At 34.6% G+C, this 26311-nt stretch overlaps 2 protein-coding genes across 6 annotated transcripts in view; one reads left to right on the forward strand and one right to left on the reverse strand.

The window, feature by feature from the left end:
* LOC124642218 overlaps window positions 1-26311 on the reverse strand; it is a 148101-nt gene that overhangs the window by 52457 nt on the left and 69333 nt on the right. For all 5 annotated transcript variants that reach the window (XM_047180533.1, XM_047180532.1, XM_047180531.1 and 2 more), the window contains exons 2-3: window positions 18203-18264; window positions 17299-17372 (exon numbers count right to left, since the gene is read on the reverse strand). In XM_047180533.1, coding sequence (XP_047036489.1) covers window positions 17299-17372; window positions 18203-18264 — 136 coding nt within the window. The remainder of the gene's footprint in view (window positions 1-17298; window positions 17373-18202; window positions 18265-26311) is intronic.
* LOC124642219 (phenoloxidase-activating enzyme-like) lies at window positions 1592-16937 on the forward strand. Its single transcript, XM_047180534.1, has 8 exons — window positions 1592-1749; window positions 11354-11511; window positions 12308-12459; window positions 14097-14260; window positions 14487-14649; window positions 15007-15212; window positions 15448-15608; window positions 15935-16937. Exons 1-8 carry the CDS (start codon window positions 1695-1697, stop codon window positions 16190-16192), a joined length of 1317 nt encoding a protein of 438 aa, XP_047036490.1. The 5' UTR covers window positions 1592-1694; the 3' UTR covers window positions 16193-16937.

Below are 26311 nucleotides of genomic sequence, written 5' to 3' on the forward strand. Positions count from 1 at the left end.
TTCAGACTTTCCTTATTTCAGAGAAAATGTAGCTAATGACGTATCTTAGAACCACCGCTGACAAAACAGCTTCCTCTAATAACCGAATTCAATTTAGTTTAACCATTTAAGCGGTCAAACTTAGAACACCATTTTTTTCCATCGGGAGTCAAACAGTCGGATCGCATACAAAAATCCTTCTAATTCAGCTTAAGATATTTTGCCCAGATTTTTACATGTTTTTTCTAGAAAACACTTGTATGTAAAAGGATAAAATAATTATAACTCCAAAAATGATTAAGTCTAACGGTAAAAATGATTCAGATGAAAAGGAAAAAGCGCTAATTTAACAGAAAATAAAGCTTAGTCACTTAAGAATCAACACCGTTATTAATTTATCCTCTCATTTTTCCCTAGTTTTAAAAAGGGCCGTTAAGGAAAATATGGAAATTTCTGCTTATAAGAGGAAAAATGGATCATTAACTTAATCATTTAATTATAAGACGTCTTTTGTTTTACAATCCAGTAAAAATTAAAAAGCCATCAGCTTTTTCAAAAATGTTATTTGTTGAAAAACCCCAACGAAATACTTGAAATTCCTTAAAACTCCCTTCCTCAAAATATTTGCCCATACCTATTAAGTTAAGTATTTAAATATACATATGTATCAAAAGTCTGCAAAAGACGTACATGATACTACAGGTTATAGGTTAAAAAGAAATAAAACACACACTGCGCATTTTTTTCCTGTTCCAGCTAATTCTAGAGATAGTTTACTGAGAAGAGATTGAAAAATTCTCCGACTACAATTTAAATTACCTATGTGATGTGATTTTCCTTACACCCAAAGCAGTAACCAACCAGCAATATAGGGATTTAAAAATATTGTGACCTATTAACTTCGCAACATCCCATCTTTCATCGAATTATAATGAAAAGATGAGATGAAAGTTTTAAAATTCAAACATTTTTGACTACTAAACATGTAATGAACTTTATTATAAGTAAGAATAAATGAAGCCAAACGTCTTCTAATTCTCCCTACTTCCAGTATTCAATAAGCACCAAAATAATTACTTTTACGTCAGTCAAAATGATATAAGTATCATCGAACATTAATGCCCATTTTCACCAACAAATACCTAAATTAAGGGATCCCCTAAGAGCGTTTACGGAACACTTAATAAGAATTTCGTTTTCACCAAAGTTTAGGTATCCCTTATCCATAGTTATTTATGTCAAAATTGGGAGAGCCCTTATTCTAAGTGGCACTTAGATTAAGAGATTGTTGGTGAAAATGGGCATAAGTCACCAAATATGGACTCCCAATTAATAATGTATAAACTATCATCAAAATCAGTCTACACAAATCTATCAGACCGTAGAGGAACACTAATATAATGGGGCATTCCGACGTGAAATCACTATACTTACTTGGAGACCAGTTCTGCGCAAATATTCGTCATCATTACCAACTATGTTCAAGCTATTATGAACTGTCTGTCCAAAAATATAGAGGTTGTAATCGCCTGAGGGTCTGACGTCACTCGGTATCCATGTGAGATGGTCCGTCGCCTCAACATATTGAGCATAGGATCGTCTCAGAGAGCACAGTTTGTCTGACCACCGACCAGCGCGGACGGGTTTCTGTGTTAGTGTTCAATAAAATATGCGGTGATATTTTTTCTATACAAAAAAAAAAACAACATACAAAAATGAATTTGTTCATCCTTGCCGTTTTCGCTGCGAGCGCCTGCTTTGTAAATGGACGTAAGTATTTTGGTATTACCCACATGTTTTTTTTTTTCATTAAGGAAGTTGGTTGAAAAAACTTTTTTTCGCGTATTCTGTGTAGCATCGTGTGCGAATTAGTGTACATATAAGTTCTTCGAACATCATAATATTTGCTTTATTATGTTTTATTTAAAGTTTCGACGGACAAAGGCCTTCAAGATTTGACTTTATCCTATTTTGAATGGCGGGGTTTTACCCAAACGTAATATGGACATAAATAAACAGTTTTTATTCAAACAGCGGTATTGTTAAACAATGTTTTTTTGTGCTTATTGTTATTGAAATATCATAGGAATAACGTTATTTTTACCTAATTAGTTTCTAATGTGAATAGCAATAGAAAAGCTTTCAATAAGATAAGAACAAGTAACTTATCGTTTTAATTATCATAATAGCATTTTAACAGGTTTGTTAATTTCATTAACTTTGTAATAAAGAAATCAACATCGCAGTAATTACTTCTGAAATTAAGAGCTTAATAAACGATTAAAACAACCAAAGACGATAAGACAATACATTGAAAACCAAAATAGTATTTTATCAAACAGTACAAAAACAATGACTATTAATTTTCAACTAAACGTGGTGCTAAAGTCTCCATATCTGAAAAAATATCTTAATTATCGTAACATACATTATTGGTGTTACTTCAAAAACTTAAACATGTGTCGAACACTTGTCTAAAAAAGTGTGGCTTCAAAATGGACCTTATTTCAGCGTCATAATCGAACATTTTTTTAGACAAGTACTAAACTGATGTTTAATTTTTTTTGTGGAATGACTGAATATGACCAGCATAATGTTTTGATGAACCATAACAAATCTAAAATGATTTCGAACCTTAACCAATAACACATTAGCAACAAATCGACTCCAACTACAAATCCGAAAAATTTAACAAGCCTTCTAGTTTTCACTAACGAGCTCAAAAACACGGCTTTGCTTAATGTAATCATGAGCAGATTTATATTAACAAATCGATTTTATCCGACACGACAAAGTAGGTATTCACAATTTAATTGAACATGGACGCGACATGAGCCAAGTAAATGGCTATTGTTACCGATTATGAGGGTTTATTTTTGCTTGTTATTTAGCCTCATTATTTTTATTTTAAGGCGGTTGCACCCGGGTTACGAAGAAACTGCTTCATGTATGCGGATCAAATAATATAGCCTATGATACTCACATAAAAATTGAGATCCTACAAAATCCTACAATTTGTGTCTTTGTAGGATTTTGTAGGATCTCAATTTTTCAAACAAACTTTTCATTCTTCATAACATGAACGTAGACATGTCCAATTTTGGACATAGGATGGAAAAACTGTAGTTTAGGACAGCCTCCTTAGAGATGGCGAGAGAATATAATACGAAGGATTGCAAGCAGAAATGTTTAAGGCATAAGTAAAGGTCGAATGAACCAAGGAGATTTTAGTTATACCTACAACTTTTGGTACGGTTGAGATAAAAATGATGTACATTGATTTTACGATCTACCTTCAACTATAGACATTAAACTCATGACATGAAACTTAAATTCAACAAAATATGTGCTAGACACGTGACAGTAATAAAAACCGATAAGAATGCTTGACAGTGTTTTAATCGCCAAATAAATCAATTCAGACATAAATTGTTTATTTTACGTCTCAAAAGATAAGGATGATTGCAATAAACATCAACAATATATTAATATCAGGTAATAACAACTGCATACTTATATAAAAACATATATGTAAGTTAAAATATACATGAAACCGGTTCAGTAATTGCATAGTTCATGTCCAAAGGGTATTTACCTCTTTGCGGTACCTTCAAGGAATGTCCTTAACTGATGAGTAACCGATACATTTAATGAGAGGAAGTAGGTACATATGATGACGAAGGTTTATATTACCTTCACAGGTAGGTAGGTAGGTATATATTCAATGTAAAGTTGATAGTAATTGAAGAAGAATAAAAGGTTAAAGACATTAAGGGAAAACTATAAATTATACAAGAAAATGTTCAAAAAGCAAAATACTTGTTAAGTACATCAAAGTGTAGCCCTACGTAACAAAAATTAAAACCAGGCAAAAAGACTTATCAATAAAAGAATAATACTTATTATACCGAGGAAAACGAAAAAATAAGTAATGGACCAAAGTACTTAAGTTTTCCATGACTTCCCATAAATTGATTAGCCGGACAAGCTTCTAAATACCAAAAAGGTTTTGTATCAGGTCAACGAATCTTATGACCTTACCGACATATAAGACAAACAAACAAACTTGACCGTATCAAATCAATTACCTAAGTCGAGTATTTTATTGCTCCTTAATTTTCCACAACAATAAGATATTAAAATCAGGACTTAAAAGGCGAAATTTAATTTTTAAGTACAACTTTTGAGATAATCTTTAACATAGAACTAAAACGGTAAATAAGCCTAAGTTTAATAAGTATGCAGTTGAAATGCATCTAAGGCACGCAAACTAACTAACTTCTGACTCTAATGAAGAACATTTGATAACCACAAATGATAAAGATAAAGTAAGTAATGAACATGCTAGTGGGTTTTCACAAATTGCAGAAGATATTTCGAAATTGATAAACTAACTAAAACACTAACGTAAAGCTGCATCCTCATAAACAAATTATTTATGTACACGGTAAACACACACGAAAGAAGTAGAAGTAACATAAAATAGTACAAAGGTACTGCTTATTTGTAATGAAATCACTTCCAGCAGACCCGTTGGAGATATTTCATCATCATCCTCCTGCCCTTATCCCAATTTTATTTGGGGTCGGCGCAGCATGTTTTCTCCTTCCATACTGTTCTATGTGCCGTCATCTCACAAGTAATATTCTTTCTTACCATATCTACTTGCACACACTCCATCCATCGTTTCTTTGTTCTTCTTCTTCCACTATATCCGTCCACGTTCATACGTATCTTGGAAAGATATTATATGGTGAATGAAGTCCATCTTGATTTCTTCTACCGACAGGTAGTTGGGTAGACTTCTGGTACCATTCTGCTAAGCTTTCCTATTTTCTAATCCGTAATACTTAGTTAAAACGTTCCAGATTTTCTCAAGCTAGATATTTGTAAAAGAGTTATCGCATCATTCTTATCAAAGAAATTATACGTCTGTTGTATTTCCTATACATTGTGTATAAGTATGACCTATGACTTCATTAGATAAGTATTATCTATACTTATATAATTTGCATTAGTCTTTGCACTTGATACGCAATCAGGTGAATTAGTTATTTCAGATTTATTAGTGTTATGGTTTCATTTCTCCCTTTTGTATTGTTTTCATTATGCAGTGGATTCTCTTCTGGTTATGCATCTCAATGATTATATTCTTAACTTTCAAGTTCAGAAGCTAAACAGTAATTATTAATAGTGTTATCATATTTTTGATATTGCAACATTCATTTTATCCGATATTTCGTCATTTAATAACTAACTAGCTGGTGCCCGCGACTCCGTCTGCGCAGGTTTAGTATTTCGAACAATATGTTTACAAATTGTAGCCTATGTGTTATTCTGATGTATAAGCTATATTATTGTAAAGTTTCATTAACATCCATTCAGTAGTTTTTGCGTGAAAGAGTAACAAACATCCATACATACAAACTTTCGCGTTTATAATATTAGTAGGATAAGGAAAATGGTGTACTTGAACTCTTTAAACTATTATGAGGAAAATCTTTAAAATCCCACATGCTGTTTATCATTTACGTCGTTTAATTTAAAATCTAGACTTTTGTTTAAATAATTAATGTTATCTCAAATAAACGCAATGTAATATTGTTTATTTGAGAAATTAACAGTGTTCTTATTATGATAGTACTAGGTAAAACAAGTCACACATATGTGACAATCAGAAACCGGTCCTAAAATATGAAAATGTAATTTGATTTGTTACCATCCATGCATTAAAAAATAATGAGAAGAAATATTAGTAACAATATGTATATCGGATTGAAGGCATTGTTTCAAAAATAGCTGGGTAACCCAACAAAGGATTCAATTTTCTGCTCGCGTAATTGCCTAATTCAATCATGCACACAATATTTTAATAAGTATTATAAACAAAAATAAATAACTTGTTAAACACAGCGAACAAAAAAATAATCAAATACATATATGAATTTTAGAAACCTCAAAAATTATTTTCAAATGATCATTACAACAAACTAAGCAATACTTGATGCAATTTAATTGATCAACGAAGAACTACAAGCATCTGAAGCACATGGGAACCTGTTGCCCTTTCAAACAGGATTTCTAGAAACTAGTCTTAATCCTGTTCTGGATATAGATAATTTGTATTTATAAGACGACAGCATTAGACAGGGTGACTGACAAGCTAAGTTTCTAATAGTTAAACTTATAAAAGATTAAGAAAAAGGAAACGATAGTATAGGTAGATTTTGATGATATTTTAATTTTCCTAACGGTGAGTAGTCTTAAAGCTATTTGACTCGGATTATCAGAAAAAACATGTAACAAGATAGCAACCGAATTTTCAAAACTTGTTGCTGATTAAACAGTGTAGGTCAAATAAAACTATGATTTATTGTTTACGAATATATTTCCCATTAAATTATCTTCAAATTTAACAGGAAAAGTCATCGTAATACTATTACAAGATGTACCTAATATATAAAACAAAATACATAAGATAACATTGAAACCAAAAAATGGTAGGTAAAGTAAGATGTTGATAAACACAGCAATACTGATGAAACTAAATAAAATAAAACCAGTAACAAGCCAGACATGTTAGACAGACCAACACACGAAGACATAAAGAAATAGTTTTCCAAAGAATACCAAAAAAAGTCAGGGATTACATTAGTGGTCTCAATAACTAACCATAAGTGTAATGTAAGTTGATTGTCCAAGTATACAACCTCTTCTATTTATGAGTCATAGTTTGTTGTATGTTTAGTTCGAGTCATTTTAAGTCTAAAATATTATGTAGTGTTGTTTTTATGTATTCCGTAACACCATCATATTTTATAAAACCAATTTCGTCACTATCACTTATCTGGAGATCCCAAAGTCTTGTGAACTTCTGGACCTTACTAAGGTACTGATTTCTCTACAGTGAGCCTTTTATTAAATCATTATACCTATACCAGCGTATAGCGTACAGTGGTAAGTGTATTCTTTTAAAAAATTACCCCAACGTGCAAAATCGACATAGGCTCATGATTTCTTTCTTTGACAGTCCCAGAAAGTAATACATTATCGAATGGTATGTCATCACTAGTTAGTTATTAATTTTCATCATATTAAAGTTTATTTTGTCAATTCACTTACTCTGTTTCGACAGAACAACAAACCACAGCTGCAACCAGTACACGAGGTAAACTCTTATTGACAACTATGAAATCTTTTCTTGTTTTTGTCAGCAAGCCAAAACTTATGTTAAAAAACAATAAAATCCCATTAGACGATGATTAATGCACAATCCTACTCCGTGTGAGAGGAGGCCTGTGCCCAGCAGTGGGACGATAAAAAAGCTGTAACAGTAAACAATGATGACTAAAGAAATCTTTATTCGGACTGAACTTTATTGATTCCACTAGTAAGAGAACGGATAGTTAATCTTCCTATTTCATTTGCACAGGAACTAATACTCCGGAGGGTAAGTTAAATAAGACTTTAGAAGACATTTTGATTAATCCAGTAGAGCATGATCAATAAGGAATACGAAATCTTTAGTTATTTGTTTTAAACAATTTTAATAACTTCCCTGTCCCATGAATCAGATGTGATACAGACGGATTGTTTAACTTTTGTCAATATCGTGGACAGAGAAGTGGTCAATATACGAAACACCAAATATTCAAATCTTTACTTATTTATTGACCCTTTTAGAAGCAGAAGTAGTGACTGAGTTTGCAATCCAGGGTGAGTTATAGATAGTACCTCTAGATGACAAAAGAAAATGAATGAGACTAGTTTTAATACTCACAGATGATGAAGTGATGTATAAACAAAGCAATATTTTTTGACAGATAAATTCATGGAATATTATCCACATATTGTAATCATTAAGCCCATGGGTAAGTTCTTAATAGATTCTGTTTGGAGTAGGATAAACTATTGTTACTTATTTATTTCATGCATATCAAAACTACACTCATTTTTGTACGTATGGTTTTTCTTCTTCCCTTCCAGCTTTGGATTCCAAAATCTGGAGTTGTTTTTATATCTTTCAATAATTATTCGAGTGACCTATTAGGAATTACGAATACTCTAAAAGCGTTTATGGTTTGACTGATATTCTCAGCTTTGAACTTTTTGGTCTTTAAGAACATTCTTGCGTTTTTTTTTCCACATTTTATATTCGGAAAAACGATAAATATTAGCCATCATTTTTGACAGGCAATTCGATGAAACAGTTTTCCAGCTATAATATGCCTAATTTCGTGCCATACAACGGTGAGTTTCTTTGTCATGATTGGATTTTGGTAGTTACAAGTGTGTTGTTAAAATAAAAATATTTACTTGAAAACTACTTTCACAGAACCCGGAAAACAATGTAAGTTTCATTTGCAATAAGATATAGAAAATACTGTTTTTGCTTAGTTTTATTCCAAATTCTTTTTTTTTTTAATACTTATATTGCTTATATATCGACAGATCAATATTGGAAGGTTTATACACCTGGGCAAATCCGTAAGTTTTTAATATTACTTGAAAGAACTCGTTTTTGCTAGCGGTTTCACCCACAATTCGTTAGCTCTCCGGGAACCGGGTAAAAACCTACCCTTCCTCGATAAATGAGTAATAAAATATATTTTTTTATATATTTTTTTTACATTTTATATTCGGAATAAGGATAAATATTAACCACTATTTTTGACAGGCAATTCGATGAAAAAGTTTTTTTTTTTTTTCATATTAATCCAGTAGACCTGATATTAGTGCATTCAAACAAACTCTTTAATAAGTTATTAAGAAAAAAATATATAATTACACAATGTTTTGCCATTTTTTTTTTACAAACTAATGAAAACTATTATTTCAACATTTCAACAGTTCAATCAATAATGCCGCCTGTAGTTTATACTACAAACGTACCCCAAAGTAAGTTTTATTGCGTTTTCATATATTTTTTAATACTTGATTCTTGATAATTATTTACATAGAATTTATTCACAAAAATAAACCAACTATTTATTATTAGATGGGGTACCCAATCCTGTTATTGCAAATCAAGTTGAAAACCCGATTAAACAACCAGTAATAAATCGCCAAGACTGTAAGTTATTTTACTTAACACGTTTTTAATCTTTAGGTGAATATTACCAGGAATAAGTAATATAACACTACGATTTGAAACTACTGCCTACTTGGACCAAAATATGCCTATCACTCGGCGACAGTGTGGCTTCCCAAGAGTGAAAGAATTTTTCAGTAGTTTCGAAGCTTTTAAATGAACGAAAAAAAAAACATCTATATAATATTAGTATAGGTACCCACTTAGATATCAACTTCACTGAAGCAAAAATTCAGGAAAATAAACATGATAACGGCAGTTTCGAAAATAAAAATATGAGGAAAAAGTAGTCGTAAATTATATTATCATACAACTATTGTTTTGTTTGTTTAAAGAAACTAATCATCAACATATAAAGAGTATATACTATACCAGTGAATAATTACTTCTGTGGAATTCCCTTAGCCCACTTATAAAATGGTATTTATAATATACACTACCGGTCTTACCGCGGTTCGGCCCGTAACGGGATACTTAAACTAGCATAGCATAGCATATGTTACTCGGGAAGAGTGTAGCTTCCCAGCAGTGTACGACTCAAATCTGTTCAGTAGAACCTAGGGTATAAACAAACAAAAAATGTTTCAAAATATTTGTATAGATTACGTTTTATTTGTCAGACCTTGAAGCAAATGCTACCAAGCTACCTGAACCTCATACAAGGGGTGAGTTAGTAAATTGAATTAGCACCTATTGATGTTAGTTTCTCTGTTACTCCCGTCTTGTTCTTGTCTTTGGCAACTCCTCTTGTCTTGTCCTCAATCATCGATTTTGATGAAACTTTTAATAGTTTGAACATCTATGCATAAGCTTTCGTCTTTAAAATACAACAAATACAAGCAAACTTACATTTAATACAAATTCCTGACTCATATTTTCAATTCTCTAGATACTGAATTCGGAACTACTGGTAAGTTAAATGTATTTCATTTGATAATGAAGTTTTCCCGATAAACCACTGGCTGTATATCGGCCGATATATGGCATTTCATATGGCCGAAAATTTGTTGTCAGTGAACTTGGCCCTAAAAGTTTAGAAGATCCAAGAATTATAATCTATACAGTTTTTAAAGAATCAGTTCGGTTAAGGGAATTATAATACCATAAATTCATATATTCTACTAAAAATACCACACTACCGATGTTTATGAATAATATTTTTAAAATATGAAAACTTTAGAAGCGCCAGCAAGTGGAAGCACAGAAAACCTCGGTACCAACACCCTTGTACAAACAGGTACTATTGAACAAACTTCCACTGGTAAGTTGTTTGAAAAACAATGATTTTTATATCTGTGTTTTTCTTTAAAAAGCTGTATTTTCTACATTACGCGCTTAAAAGTACCTCCATAGACTTTTATTTCAATAATCCATCAAGATCTTCGTTATAAGGCGTTATGGGGCTGTCTCTTGCAAAATTGACCTTCAAAAGGGCCTGTGTGATGTTCAGCCTACTTTGAATAAAATAACTTTTATAACTTAACTATCTTCAAATCTCCTTTATCTTTAAAAATAAATGTCAAATAAACAATTTCTTGTACCCGTAAAAGAAAATTGAATTTGCGAAAAATACTTATAGTGCCGGATCAGGTACCGTTACTCGTTTGTTAACATTTTCGACAACAGGAAATTACTAAATAGAGAAATCGGAATATAATTCATTACATACAAACAAAGTAGCTGTGTGAAAAAACATAATGTACATTTGCATAAAGAACATTATTAAAAATTATCAAATTATTAATACTGTAGAACAGCAGATTTTCAATTACAAAACATGAGCCGAACTTACATAAAATTCATTTTAAAAACATTGTAAAATTCGTAATACTTTCGAAGTAAATGTTATTTATATTAATTATAATTATTAATACCGTAGAACCGCCGATTACCGAAGAACCAACTACAGGTAAGTTTTCACAAATCGAGAATTTTCACTCAGTTTTACTTACTTTACTTTTTTTGCCGTAAGTAGTTTGTAATATCTTGTCGTAAATCTTTTTAACTTATGTAAATCGTGGTAGGTTATGATACTTGTGTTATTAATTTTCTTGGTGTACAATAAAGAATAATCTATCTACCAATCTTTTTTTAAAAAAGGTGCTTTGTAACCCATTCCTTTTTCAGCCAAAGGTTTGCCTACGATTACCCTCAATGATCCTTCATAGTTTAATTGTTTAAAAAAATATATTTCTCTCTGCGTTTCAGCATGTATGGTTGTGTTATCACCTGCCTAGGCGTTTCCTATTATCATCTAATTCAATGCTTTTCTATTTCTTCCAGAAAATTCTTGCCAGACGCCTAGCGGCGGCAGTGGCGAGTGCATTTCGGTCTACAACTGTCAAGTTCTTCTGGCCCTGGTCAACAAGAAGGATAGGACCAGCGAAGATGTGGATCTGCTGAAGAGATCGCAATGTGGACACGTTGGAAAGACACCAGCAGTAAGTATTACTGATAAAAGAGATTTACTTGACAGCTTTTCGTTACGAATTATGAATTAAATCCAAAATCCAATTTTCCTTTGCCAATTATACCTACACTTGTATATGTGTTCGTATACATACTTTTTTGACATTATACCACACAATACTGAACACAATTGTCTTAGTAAAATAATATAGATAAAGTTAAATACAATGCTAGGAATGCAAATGCCACGAAAATAAACGTCAAAACAATTTATATTTTAACGTACAAAGCAACACACAATCATTGTTATATGCTGCTTTAAATGTCATCAATATCCAAACGAACTTTGCCCTGACATTTAGAACCATGATTCAATAAGGTAGGATTTAAAAATGGTGGCAATGCTTTACTCTGAAGTGCGATCAATCCACTGACAGACACCCCTTGAGACGGAGGCTCAATGAATTCAGTGTCATCGATCAAGCTTTTTATACCTTCCTTTTTGATTTCCAATTCGGTTTCCTGGTCCACATTCATTTCACTTTTTATTTTCTTTATCCCCTTCAAATTTTAATATGCGTGAAAACTTTCTGACTGTTTTCTTTAGGATGTGAATTACCAAATGTGCTTAAACGAGAATATAGCATCACAGTTGTCCATTTAAAGAAAACCGATTCTTTATTTAGAACATATTTTCTTTTGTCCTTCATAGCTTTGTGATAAGACATCTACCACTCCTAATTTAAGTACGTCCCCCTTCAATTGAAGCACTTAATCTTTATGCACTAATTCCTATACATAAACTAACACATCTACTTAAATTTTCAGGTGTGCTGTCCCAAAGCTCAGCAGCAAGGTAACTGCTTCACGCCTGAAGGCAAGGTTGGGCAATGCATCAGCTTGTACTCTTGTCCTCATCTTGCTAATATGCTCAAACCTCCCGTGCCTGCCGAGAGTATCAGTTACGTGCAACGATCAAGGTGAGGGGATGCATCATTTCATATTTAAATCAGCTACGTAGATTTGGCTGCGGGATTGTTCAAAAGAGCTACCGCGGCCCTGGTACATAAAAGGCCTACGACGGAACACGACGGTTTTTAGTCAGTCAGAGTCTGACACTCCCTCACCGCTGTTAACAGTGCTAACCCACAGCGGTAGGGGTCACTTATTGATTTTTGACGTCGTTCGTAGCTTTTGATGTTTGAAATTAAATATTGCACTAAGCAAGATAAATTAAATAATCTTAGTGAAACCAACTCTGCACGTCTATTTGTATTAGCAGAAAAGGAACTACAAAACTTTAAATTAGAAGAAACACTAGATGCTAATCATTTAGCTGTACATACAGAATCATACGATCACAGAATAAATGTAGTATTCAAATCACCACAGTGTAAAACAGGGGAATCCTCAATACTAGTAGTTGATGACGTAATAACAGTTAATAACACTGGCAGACGAGGAAACATTGCAACAATAATAAAGAAACCTGTCAGACTGCTATAGGAATGTCAAGGTTTCAATGTTATTGATATACCTACGAATTTTAGAGATGATTTTTGAGAAATTCAGGTTATTGGTGACCTTTCTTTTGGACATTCAAAATCCGAAAAGAATCAATTTTCATTAAATAAATAAAAAAATACAAGTCAGGAACCCGAAGATCTTCAAAATGTATTCAAATCTAATCAACCAAGTATTGGAGACGTATGCAAATAAAGCAAAGTAATATAAACCGATGCACTTTCAAGGATATTGACTGTTTTATAAAGGTGCATACATTTACATTAAAGAGGAGGATCGTCTAGTCATTAGCCTATCATTCTACCCAGATGACTAAGTGTTGGAACAATTAAGTCAAGTTGATAATTAAGTACACAACTCTTTAAACCAGTTACAAATAAAACGTTTTATCAAAAACCTGTTTGGACGAGTTGTGATGGTAATTGAGGAAAACGTCTCATTATTGTTTCTGATAGAAGCTCCAACTCGGTATCTTAAATTTTGAATTCACTCAGTAAAAATATTTCTCTTTATAAATAGGTAGTAAAAACTATCGCTAAAAACTTATCGTATTATTTTTGAGACTTCGGGAAGCGAGTTCGATAAAATAAAAGGTTATGAAAGGTCAAAGAAGATAATATTTACACTAATCTTATAAGACTGAACTTGATCTTGCTATAACATTCACTATTAACCATAATTTTGTGAATAATCCAATCCTAGCTACAAAAAGAATACCGGAATGACCAAGAGTAGACGCACCGCTTGAAGCAGGATGTTATTGCAAAAAAGACGTGTAACTCACCTTATAGATGTATCAACTAAAAAACGAAAATCAAATGCGTAATAGAATCTATTAGTCTGTTACTTAACACAGATCAGATCATCTTACTTGACACATAAGAGGAAAGATTTGTTGCGTTATGCGGAATAGGCATTTTGGTTACCTTCGTTTTGGAAGTGTTTATGCAAGACAATCATAACGCAAGGAAAAAATATTCAAGGCCTTTTGCAGGTAGTTCTAGTGATCAAAGTAAGAGTAACCTACCATAAACTGTAAGCATTGAACATTTCATGAAATATGTACTGATGAAAAACAAACTTTATTTTACAGATGCGAGGGCCCAGAGCAATACAGCGTCTGCTGCGGTCCAGCTCCGAGTCGCAACCCATCCGTGCTGCCTCAAGGCAACTGTGATTCCAAGATGTCTGCCTTCCCCCCTGACCCGAGCTCAGGTTGCTGTGGTTTGGACAGCAGAGTCGGCAACAAGATCGTGGGTTAGTATAGCTGAAGAAGCTTATGCATGTCTGGTGTTTTTGGGTTAAATCTGCATTTATGACAAGATTCAGTGGTTTGTTTGTTTAATTCAAGTTCTTACAAATGCTTTTTCCTAGAATCAAATTGTAATTCATGTATGATGTCTGGAGGTGAACATCTGTTAATCGCCAGCAGTATTTCCCAAATTACATACATAAACTTATTCCCACAAAATTAAAATTCCAGGAGGAACAGCGACTACAGTAGACCAGTACCCGTGGCTGGTAATGATTGAGTACGTCAAGCTGGGAGTCACGAAACTGCTTTGTGGAGGAGCTCTCATCAGCGGCAAATATGTCCTGACCGCTGGGCATTGTGTGGCTGGAGCAGTTCTTGATATTGGCACACCGTAAGTAGATTATTTAGTATTATGTGGTGTTTTGAAAGAAAAAAAGGGATCTAATTGTAACTATGAATTGAAGATAAATGAAACGATGTGCTTTTACAATGTTGAATCCCATCAGTGAAAAGCCTCCCAAACTTTCAAAAGCTTTATACATCAACTTCTGTTTAATCTGTAGTCAAGAAACAATTTGGCAAAATCGTTGACACTAAGATATAATCCAACTTTAAAGAGAGAAGTAGTGTAACTTAGAACCATACTATAGGATTTTCAATTGCAGGAATAATAATCGACCCCGAATGAGTATCAGTAATCATCAAATTATAGACCAAACGACACATAACCTTTCAATTCTCCTTCCAGCCGGAGAGTACGTTTGGGAGAATACGACATTTCCCACGAAGGCGCCGACTGCGCTCCAGTAGAGGCTGGTGGTGAAGACTGTACTGAAGGAGTGACGAGGATCGAGATTGAGAAGGTCATTCCTCACCCGCAGTACAACCCAGTCAGCGCTTTGAAGAGGAACGATATTGCTTTGTTGAGACTGAAGGAGAATGCTCCGTTCACAGGTTTGTATGCGGTTCTTTTTGATTACTGGCTACTGATATAATTAATTCTGATTATAAGTGCCCCATAATTTTGCTACACGTAATATCAACATAAACACACCACAGCCATTAAGATGGGTTTAGGACTATTCTACAAAACTACTTGTACTATCAGGAATCTCGTTTCATTCCTGTTACAGAAAAGTTAAAAAGTGTCGCTATATTTGGAGTAATATTTTCATCTTCAATATTTCAGACTTCATCCGTCCCATCTGCTTGCCCAACAAGGACCTGACACTGCCTGAGAATACTCCTCAAAACTTCAGTTTGTACGCCGCCGGTTGGGGTGCCGTCAGCACACGACAATCTTTCAGCAACGTCAAACTTCACGTTGAATTGCCTTTCGTTAGCCAGGATGTAAGTAATCATATTCTTTGTTTATTTGACCAGGTACAACACCAGTCCCTTTTTTTATGGGAAATCACCAAACGATTCCTCCGGCTGTGGGTTAGCAGTGTGAGGGAGTGTCAGACTCTTACACAAAACCCATTATGTCACTTCGTAGGCCTTTTATATAACAGGGCCGCGGTAACTCTTTCGAACAATCCCGCAGGCCCGGACAACACAAGTCCTGACTTCTTCGTGATTCTTCAATTTCGTATACCTAGAGGTTTTTTGTTACAATGATGTCTAAACCTGTTTTTGATTTGTAGGTTGTCTAAAACTGTTATTTCTTTCCCCAGAGATGCCAACCTGCCTACAGCCAGCCCGGTCGCAGTGTGACCCTATGGCAAGGTCAGCTGTGTGCCGGAGGTGTTACCGGCAAGGACTCATGCAAGGGAGACTCTGGCGGTCCCCTCATGTTCGAAGATGGAAGGACCTATGAAGTCATCGGTGTCGTCAGTTTTGGACCCGTTCCTTGTGGCATGGAAGGCATTCCTGGTGTCTACAGCAAAGTATACGAATATCTGGACTGGATTAGGACCACTATTGTTCCTTAAATTACTTTTATTTTGACGTATAGTGACCTGAACCAACTCAGATATTTTTGATAGAAATGCATTTTTTTTTCTCGAAGTATAATTTCGTTGTCGTGTTAAGTGTATGTAGTCAATGCAAAAGTGAGATTTTGAGCATAATATTTAAAACTAAACTGTTTAAAATTAGGTCACTACCAGCGCTTATTTAATAATAAGACTCGTCCATGACTCAATTTGTTATATCTGGCCGTAATAAACTATAATGATCATTTTTGTTGCTTAGTTATCATGAAATATAGACCTTTTTGATACATAAGAAAATTTTGCGCCATCATTTCGTTCTTGATTTGGTACTTCAACTATTTCGATATTATTCGTATCAATCTTACTATGTCTTCCCGTTTCTTGTGCATTTAAGCGTAAATTCTGCTCAAGATTTCCAACATAGAATGCGTCACTCTAACTTTTAAGATTAACATAATTTAAGTCAAATAAGTATACTTAACTATTATTATGCTTCTTGTTGAACAAGTAAGGATTGAAGGTTGATAGTTTTTCAAATCTTGCGTCACTGTCATTGATTTCAATAGTTATTTTATTTTCTGTATCTTATTTCTGACTATCAATCTCTTTCCTTCGCTCCGTAGTACAGCTCACGCGATGCAAAGATCTCAAGACTGTTCAACTTCAGATGAGATAGTTCGTAAGTCAAACAACGTCTATTGAGATTACTACTATTAATAAATAAGTGTGAGATTTTTCTCAATACTGTAGTTTTTCTTTATATCCTAATCACGTGTATACGCCAATATTAGACCCATAGTCATCATTGAAGTTATACTCTCAGTATACCACAGTATGCTCGTTTGCAAATCACCTATGCTATCCTATGCTTTTCAAATGGCTCTTAGGTATGACAGATGACTCATTTATACTACTTGTCAAATCATGCTTGATTCTTGGACCAATTTTAAATACTATCACAAGTTTTCCTAAGAACTTACAAAATTCCATCGCAATAAAACTTACGATATTTCGGCTTTGCAATTTGTAGTACACCTTGTGTAGTAGAGTGAGATTAAACTACACCTAACTTATAAAGTAAGTAGAACTCAAATATAACTTACCTCTAGCATTCGTGGCAGCGTCTGCAATCTTCTGGAATGCGTCCAGGAAGGCTGCAATCGCAACCAGGGCTGACCTGCCAAATTGGAAAGCGAAGTTCAGATCGATAAGCTTATGTCCTTGTCTCATATCTATATCAAGGATGGAAACAAGTTATTCATCATCAAAATGCCATTTTTTTCGATAAATACCAAACTTCTGCCTGCTAAACTACCTAATTGGCACATATATTTTAATATCTTCATTTACTTTTCCCACCTATATGTTTGTCATTTCTGTGTCAGTGTTCTTTTTTTTTTAAACTATCTCGGCATACTATAGTAAGCCTGGACATAAGACAGTATTTCTAAGGGATCAGGATGAAAAACTATTTCAAATTGCAGAGACATTCACATTTGCACATATACCTACAACTGCTTAAATAAAATCTACATCAAACAAACATGAAAACCTCAAATACCAAACCGCAGCCGTGACCTTTACAAACGAAATATTTACTGGACAAGACGCACACAACAATAACTCTTTTATGTTCGGATCAGATGCAGTCGTATCATTGTCAATTTGCGAGTCAATAGCCACTCAATTGTCGTTCAGTGTACTTCTGTTACATTGCAATGAAGGGGGGTTATATTTCGCGAGTACGAATTGTATGATTGCACTTGAAAGGTCAGTAAAATGTATTACATTGCAATTGTTTTGACGATGTGAGGTTAAGTTTTTGCTACCCTTTTTATTCGTGGTGGTGCATTTGTGTACTGTTGTGAATTTGTTTCCTAATTTATTTGGAAGTAGTTACTTCTCAATAAGGTAATATTACACTAATATCACACTCGGCCTCTGCTTACGACTGACTACCGAACTACCAGGATATATAACTGTATCAAAAGATGTTCAACTACTTACTTCAATGCTGAGTGGAGTTTCGTAGCTTTTGATATAAACTCCTCCCACATCGGTGCGCTGTTCTGTGAACAAAGAACGAAATAACATTAGTTATAGAATTCACGATTTTCAGTCATTTACCCCAAACTTCACTAGCAGTAATCCTGAACTTAGTTTATATGTATGCGAGAGTGAGAATTAAAATCATAAGGACAGCACGTCACGAAAGCCAAAAATCATTTAAACCGTGATGATCGAATTGATCCATCAGTGTAAGCCATTTATCAATCAGCTGGTAAAAGCAATACATTAGCGCCTGCGGATAAACGAACAGCAATCAATCACATTAGTGCTATCCTGATTGTTTGCTGTTACATGTTTTTCAATTAATATTTTGGTTACGATTTACAACAGGGCTGAACGTATGTTTAATGTTATTATATCGTGGTTTTGTTTCAATTCACCTATCTCTTAAGAATCCATTCTCACAACTATGCAAATAAATAAGTCAAAAAATAAAGATTTTTAGTCTTCTACATAGGAAAAAACAATTTACCCTGCGCAGTAAGTCATGTTTTTCTATAGTTAGTTTTACGATGGACAATAATATAATGGTACTACTTTTAGGACTAAAGGTTATGGCACATTATAGCGGCACCGCAACAGCACGGCTCCACACCAGCATTTAAGTTGTCATTCAATTTAGAGCATTAAATCGTGTATATTATAATATATTTCGTAATGTCAATATGAAAAAGCCAACGGCGAGCAGTCAGCGTGCTTGCCGCTTCCACACAACTCGACTCGCCGCCCGCGTGCTGCAAGCGAGCGGTCCTCATGCGTACAGCGCGCCGACGGCGTGCTAATTGCGCGCCGACTCCGAGCCGGCAGCGAAACAACGTCATTACGTCGTGTTCAATCATAACATCAATCATAATTTATTAAATTTATTTATTAAATTTATTAAATTTATTAAATTACAAGGCACACCAACAACTTATTTACAAATGCTACGCAGATATTAGTATAGAATTGATAGTTCTGTGTAAATAAATCACTTACAGGCGTGCACAGCGCTCTCAGATAATAGCGTGGTCGGCTGTAAATAACTTAAATCAATAAAATAAAATTAAAAGTAACTAAAACATAAACTATACAATTAAGAAATTAAAATAAAATAATACAAAATTTGATAAATTAGACAATTAAATTAAACAAAATTAAATCAAGTAATAAATCAATAAAATTAACGAGATCCAACCATAAAAAAAAACTTAATTAACAATATTTATTGATGGGAGATCAGTGAGAACTACGAATCAATCCTTCTTTTATAATTTTAGAGCGAAATTGGGAGAGAGCATCCGAAAAGATATCAATGTCAGCATCTTGATTACTGGCACTGATCTTATTGTAAGTGACCATCATCCTATTAAGGGGAGCGGAGCGTCCCAGGTTTGTACGACAGCTTTTACTCACAAATGTACTACGTGCCCTAACCGATCTCACCCGACACCCGCGAGGAACGTCTAATTTGATCTGTTCAAGCAGTTCGGGAGTGCATGTTTGACCGTTCACTATCTTGAAAAGCAGAACCATATCCGCCAGAATCCTACGATCTTGCAGAGAAGACAGTCGTCTTAAAATAATATTGAGTTTGCGGTGACAGCAAGCTTACACCTCGCGGCCGGCGCGCGGCCGGCGCGCCAACGGCGAGCGGACGGCGCGCCGACGGCGAGCGGACAGCGCGTGGTTGGCGCGCTGGCAGCTAGCCGTAGTCTTGATTCGAGGCGACGCCGTGCTGCAGCCGTGCTGTTGCGGTGCTGCTATAATGTGCCACAAGCTTAAGTCTTTATCTATCAAAGATAGGAAGATAAGCCTCTAAAGACTAAGGAGGCTTTATGGAATTTGCTTTTGTTTTAGTAGTTCTTCTCCCTTAGTTCCAACTATACCAAGCACTATAATAAATACCCAAATTCCAGTTAAAGTGAGTCTTCCTAATTCATAAAACCTTCAACTCAATTTTCAACTTTATGACCTAAATCCCAAAATCGACATTCCCTTAAAGAAGCCGAAATGTATCTCAAGGTGGTCACTGAATGGACGGACGGGAGCAATTTGTGAGTACAGGTGAACGGATAGATGGTAATTGTTTCACTGTACACATGAAGGATGAACTTGTTTAGTTACTTAAACCGTCTGTTTTGAGAATCATTTTTCTGCCGAAGAAGCTGCAGATGCAAAAGGACATGTAAATGCCGATTTAATTCTGGTGTGTTAAATGAAAATATGTCAAAATCAAAAGCACAATTTTTGTAATAGAAGTGCTCAAAAAATTTGTGTTAAGATAAATCCTCAGGATGACGTATCAGTTTACAAAATTAGACTTCATAATGTTGTAGGTAAAAAATAACGAAAAAAGATAGATCCTTGTGTATCGGACTATGCAAAACTGGTTTCTTATTTCATAAGGAAAAAGTATTCAAAAGAACTTGTATGCGAAGATGAAATACTAATCAACTCCTTGATTGACAGGGTAAATAAAAATCACACAATACCTAGGTAATGTTTTAATATCAATAGACTTTAAATTAACTATTGTACCTAAGTGTATATCCTCAATAATACTTTGAAAAGACTATAGTCTTACAAAAACTGAGTTCAGTTATTTATTAATTAAATCTGAGCATGTTTTTACAGTGAGATGATTGCCTATTTCGGTAAATTAATCAGTAATTCACTGAAGACCTTCAATTGTCCAAAACACTAATCAAAAAGCAATATACCAAGTCATTTCAAGGTTCCATTTAATATGCCTTGACTTGCCCTTAACATCGTCAATAAAATTCCATTCAACACTACAAAACGCCAAATCACTTCTAATAAAATCTACGAACAAAACAATAAATTCATTATAATAACGACCTTTTCATTGATTACATTAACTAAAATGAAGATGACGTGCTCACTCAACTATTCATTGGGTTTAATCGAATTGTATGCGAAACAAAAAAATTGGGAACAATCAGATTCGCAAATGGGGACGATGGAACAATTCGGTCATCGTTGATTGCAAATGAAGTTATGAATGTTAATGACTGCAGACTATTAAGACATTAAGAAAGACTAGACTTGAATATTGATTGTAAAAAAAATGAAAGCAATTGATTTGCTTGATCACATTATCCGCAAGTACGTCACAAATAGGTTGTAAACGTTTAAGAGACCGATAAGCACGGAGCATGCAAGTTTAATCGTTTCCCACGTTACCAATTTACTCATATCGTGTAGCAGTAGTTAATGCCTGGGAAAAAATGTCCTTAGTCCTTAGGTGAGTTTCAATCTAACACAATACCCAGTTTTATGAAAATCACCTGAAATTATGAGATAGGTAGGCGCTTGGCGGTAGGTACGCTCAAAAATACGTCATTTGATACAGCTATGTAGCTACTCAGATGAAAGAAGACACACAAGTAAAATTTGTGTAAGGGCAGAAGAATGATGAGCGGGGAAGCACATTGATTTATTTTCGCTGTAAACGAATTGTGCCTCCACAAGAACAAATTAAACAATCGTTTCCCTAAATAGAATTAATAACCTACAGCTAAAAATAAAAGAAGCGTGGGCAGACCTGATAATAATATCATACGCCTACGATGTTTTGTACGAAGATTGTTTTCCCGTGGGCGTAATCAAACTCAATCAGAATTAAGACGCAATCGTTTAGGTCTTCAGATATAATGGTAATTTGATTAAGATGTTATCCTTCTAAATCTCATTAATCTATTTGAAGATTAGATTCTTCCAAAAAGCTCAAAGCTTCTAGAAACTAATTTATGAGTCTGTTAATTGCAAGCAGAAGAATTTTCTATAAAAACTGGACGTTGAAGAAAACTTAAAAGCTACAAACAATTACGCACATCAGCCAGAGTTTTTGCTGAATCAACGTCTAAAATCTTCGAAATGTTTGTTGCTGTTATAGAAATCTGACCAAGCGAGATTGTTTTACCAGTCTTTTTTTTTTTCAAAATCAGGATTCTACAGACATCTGTCTGACCGATATCAACGTAATGCCAACGACAAAAAAAAAACTTTTAATATTGCAGACCTAAGCAACAACCTTAAAACAAAACCAGCCAGGTAGGGATCCCGCTTGTATACAAAGTATATCAAATCAGCGTAGAATTTCACTTAAATGACTGAAATTTTAACATTGAAAAAGTCTGGTATCACAGCCGAGACAAACCAACCGCCTCTTTGGAAGTCAATGCGTATATTTAACAGAGGACGGAAGTCTAGTATCTACCTATATAGAGTAATCGCCTCTTTGGTAGTCAATGGACCTATATTCAGCAGAGGATGATATTATATGGTACTGGATGGTGTCCTATGGCAGAGATGATGATGATGATGAATAGTGAAACTTTAGCAACACAATATCGAAACAATAATAAAACAATTCACTTCGTAACGGTGATTGACTTACCGCTTAGAATGAATTGCAAGAAGTTTTTGTTCGTATTCAATGTATTTGTTAACCTTTATTATCAAGGCAGCTATACACTGAAGCTAGCGCCGCTGAACCGGAGACTACAGCCGTTGGATTTGTCCATGTTCCGATGTTCCTAAGCCTCTTGTAATACTACGCCTTTGAAGAAAACTAGGTTTATCTACACATGTATTGCAATCCCCTTATTTTTGTGAAACAAGCACATTTTTGTCAAATTACTTTTAACAAGTTCGTAATTAATCGTAATAGCATCAACCATCTTGATCTAAAATCTAAAAGTCTTATATCTATGGCTCCCCAATCATTAAAAATTGTATGTTCTCCAAATTGTAATCCAATAATATGACGGACAGCTTGTCATCTAGTGCGACATACATTTGTCAAACGAATTTGTGACCCGTGAGAACTATCAACAAAGTTGTATGTAAATGCTTTTATCAGTTTTTCAAATGTTATCAGCTGTTGACCGTCATCCCTGTTTAGGGTATCAAAAGTAGAAAGTTGTTTGTTTGTCTGGTACGGAATATGTACTCCAAAAACATAGCCAACCTTTAAGACTCAGAAACATTACAAATCATTCACTGATCGACTGCCCTCATCCTTATTTCATTGGAGCTTTACGCTGCATGTCTACTTCCGTACTTTTTATGTAGGTATTATCCTTTTCGGTCATATCATCTTCAACACAACTAATATAATACGTCTATATTTACAAACCCTCCCAAAGCCCAGCAAAACCAAAAGTACACTTACTTTACTCGACAATCCTTGATAGAAGACCTCATACTCATAAAACTGTTGCTAATATTAGTATGACCCCTAATCTCTGTTGATTTAGGATCTGTGGCGTAATTATAGGTGAACCCGATCAACTGAGAGGGGTCTATTGAAACATGTGTCAAAGGTTCCATATAGGTATGTATAAGAAGGTTGTATAAAAGGCTTATAGCCGTGGCAGCGGTCAGTAACCTCTTTTCTAAGTGTAGCAAACCTTTTAAGAAGAAGTTTATGGCTTGTTGTGCAAGAGTTACTAGTGTAGGACTTTTAAGTAAGTTGCTATGGGTGATTATTGTGTGGGATGCTGAACTATACTGAGTAATTAGATAAGTAAATAGTCTTCTTATTTGGATAAAATGTTTAGACGTTGTTGTATTTTTAGGTGTACTAAATTTTATTGCCGTCATAGTTATTATGTTTCTGTAAAAAATAATAGCGTACAAGATAATCAAGACCATCGCAACAACATCAGAAAGATGTATAATGCATCCTACCATCACACAGAAATATCTACACAATTTGCCTACTCAAAAACAATTAAGGCCCTGCACATACCAATTATACCACAAATACACCAATGTTTCATAAACAGAAAGGAGCTCAAAGGACCTTTACACAGGCAAAATTAATAAATCAAAAATAACTCCATCATAAAACGCTGAAAGATGAAAGGCCTTATTTGTTAAACATCACTTTCAAATAGAACCCAGCAACACCTTTCCATTGAAAGCTGAACCAAAGGACCAAATATACAAAACCACATTAATTACTTAATACAAGCCAGAAATACTCCTACTGGGGGAAATTCTATTTTTGATTCGAACAATTAACCCTCTTAGCCTACGCATATACCACAGACTAAACAATCGGCCGACTGTTGGCCCGGTGGTTTGAATTATTATTTGTTTGAAAATCGTGAATTCAATCAAAGTTTTTAGTCTGTCTGATACCGGACAAATATCTGATCTACGATCTCATCTGATCTATTCTTACGTGAGCATTTCCATTCTTCTTCATACTTATGTCTTTTCAATGTATTCCATTAATAGCTAGCTGTTCTGTATTATAATCTATTGATAACGAGTTGAGTATAAATTTATAATAAGCTCTATATTGCGTGCCTACCGTGTAATATACTGTTATTAATTAATTAATTAATTGTTAATATATTGTTATTCCTTTCTTCTTCTTCTTTCTCCTGCCCTGTTCCCAAATTTTACTTGGGGTCGGCGCAATATGTCATTTTCTTCCATTTTCCCCTGTCACTCGTCATACTGACACTCACTCCCTTCCTATTCATATCATCTTTCAGGTAATCCATCCATCTTTTCTTAGGTCTTCCTCTTCCTCTCCATCCATCTACATTCATACTTAGCACACACTTTGTTGCATGCGTATCATCCCTCCTCATTACATGCCCATACCACGACAATCTTCTACTTCTCATCTTTTCTGTAACTGGCGCTACTTTCAGACTTCCTCTAATGTAATCATTCCTCACTTTATCCATTCTTGTAACACCACACATCCATCTCAGCATTCTCATTTCTGCTACATGCACTCTCTTCTCATCCCTCTTTTTCAATGCCCAACACTCCGATCCATACAGGACGACAGGTTTAATGACAGATTTGTAAATTTTGCCCTTCAGTTTGAGGGGCATCCGCGCATCATTTTGACGCATTGTTATTCCTTTCAAATAAAATAAAAATAAAATACTGATTTATGAGCCCAAACTAACTATCGGCCGACTAAAAGTTTGCAGTGTGTTTGTACTCTTAGGGAAGGGGGATCCAACCCTTCAATATGGAACGCACTCATGTAGCCACGGTTCGGACAGTCCGAAAGCTCTTGAAGCGCGATAATGTTTGTGTCACATGCTACGCGTTTAGAGAGGACGATACGATGACGACACGATGATGATGGAGTGTACTTCCATGGACGGTGGACAGGTTATGCAGTGGAACCAAACGTGTAAGGATGATTGTTTGGTGATCGGTTAAATCAATCACACTCAAGAGTGTGATAATAACATTCTAGTTCGGGTGTAGGTATATCTGCAAGGGTCATCCATATTACCAGACCGGTTTGCGTCCCTTATAACCTGATAATGAAGAGTAATACTGTATCGAACTTACATTTTAAAGTGAACGTAAGTATTATATTTTGTAAACCCATAATGATGCACCGTTCTTACTTCTTTCAAAAGATTTCTTTAAACTAAGACAAGATCCTCCATGTTCTAAGAAAATAAAAGCTTTACTACAACCGACACGAGCACGACACGATCTCACATTAAACATTTACTACACAAATCCTACATCCAAGCCTCGTGCATTTATTACTAAAGAACATGTTAAAGTCATATAAAGTAGTTGCCAAGGCCAAAGAAAGATCCGAAAGGGTAGGATAGACCCTTCCATATCCCGGTCTCAAGGCCCAAGGGTCATAATTGACGGCTAAAGCTAGTTCAGCCGTAATAATATCTGAGTGTCACGCGACAGCCGTTACGCTTTACGATACGACAGCGGAGTAGGAAGATGCCACTTTTGTTTTAAAAGGTTGTTTTGCCTTGTTTTGGGTTTTTATCTAGACTTGTAGATTTTGGTACATACTTTTTGGATGGATGGCGCGGATTAAAGATGTTAGTAATTCTTCTATGAAAACCTCTACAAATCATCAAGGTATATACCGAAAACAATATCTAGGTATTTAAGTACATCTAAAGAGAAATTTGTCACTTAACATAATGTAGTAAATATAGCAAGAAAAATCATACCAAGAGATTCCTCACTAAATGCCTCGTCATTTACGCTGATGACCATTAAACTCACTTGTATAGG

Source organism: Helicoverpa zea, chromosome 24 (assembly GCF_022581195.2).
Source record: "Helicoverpa zea isolate HzStark_Cry1AcR chromosome 24, ilHelZeax1.1, whole genome shotgun sequence".
NCBI classification, from domain to species: domain Eukaryota; kingdom Metazoa; phylum Arthropoda; class Insecta; order Lepidoptera; family Noctuidae; genus Helicoverpa; species Helicoverpa zea.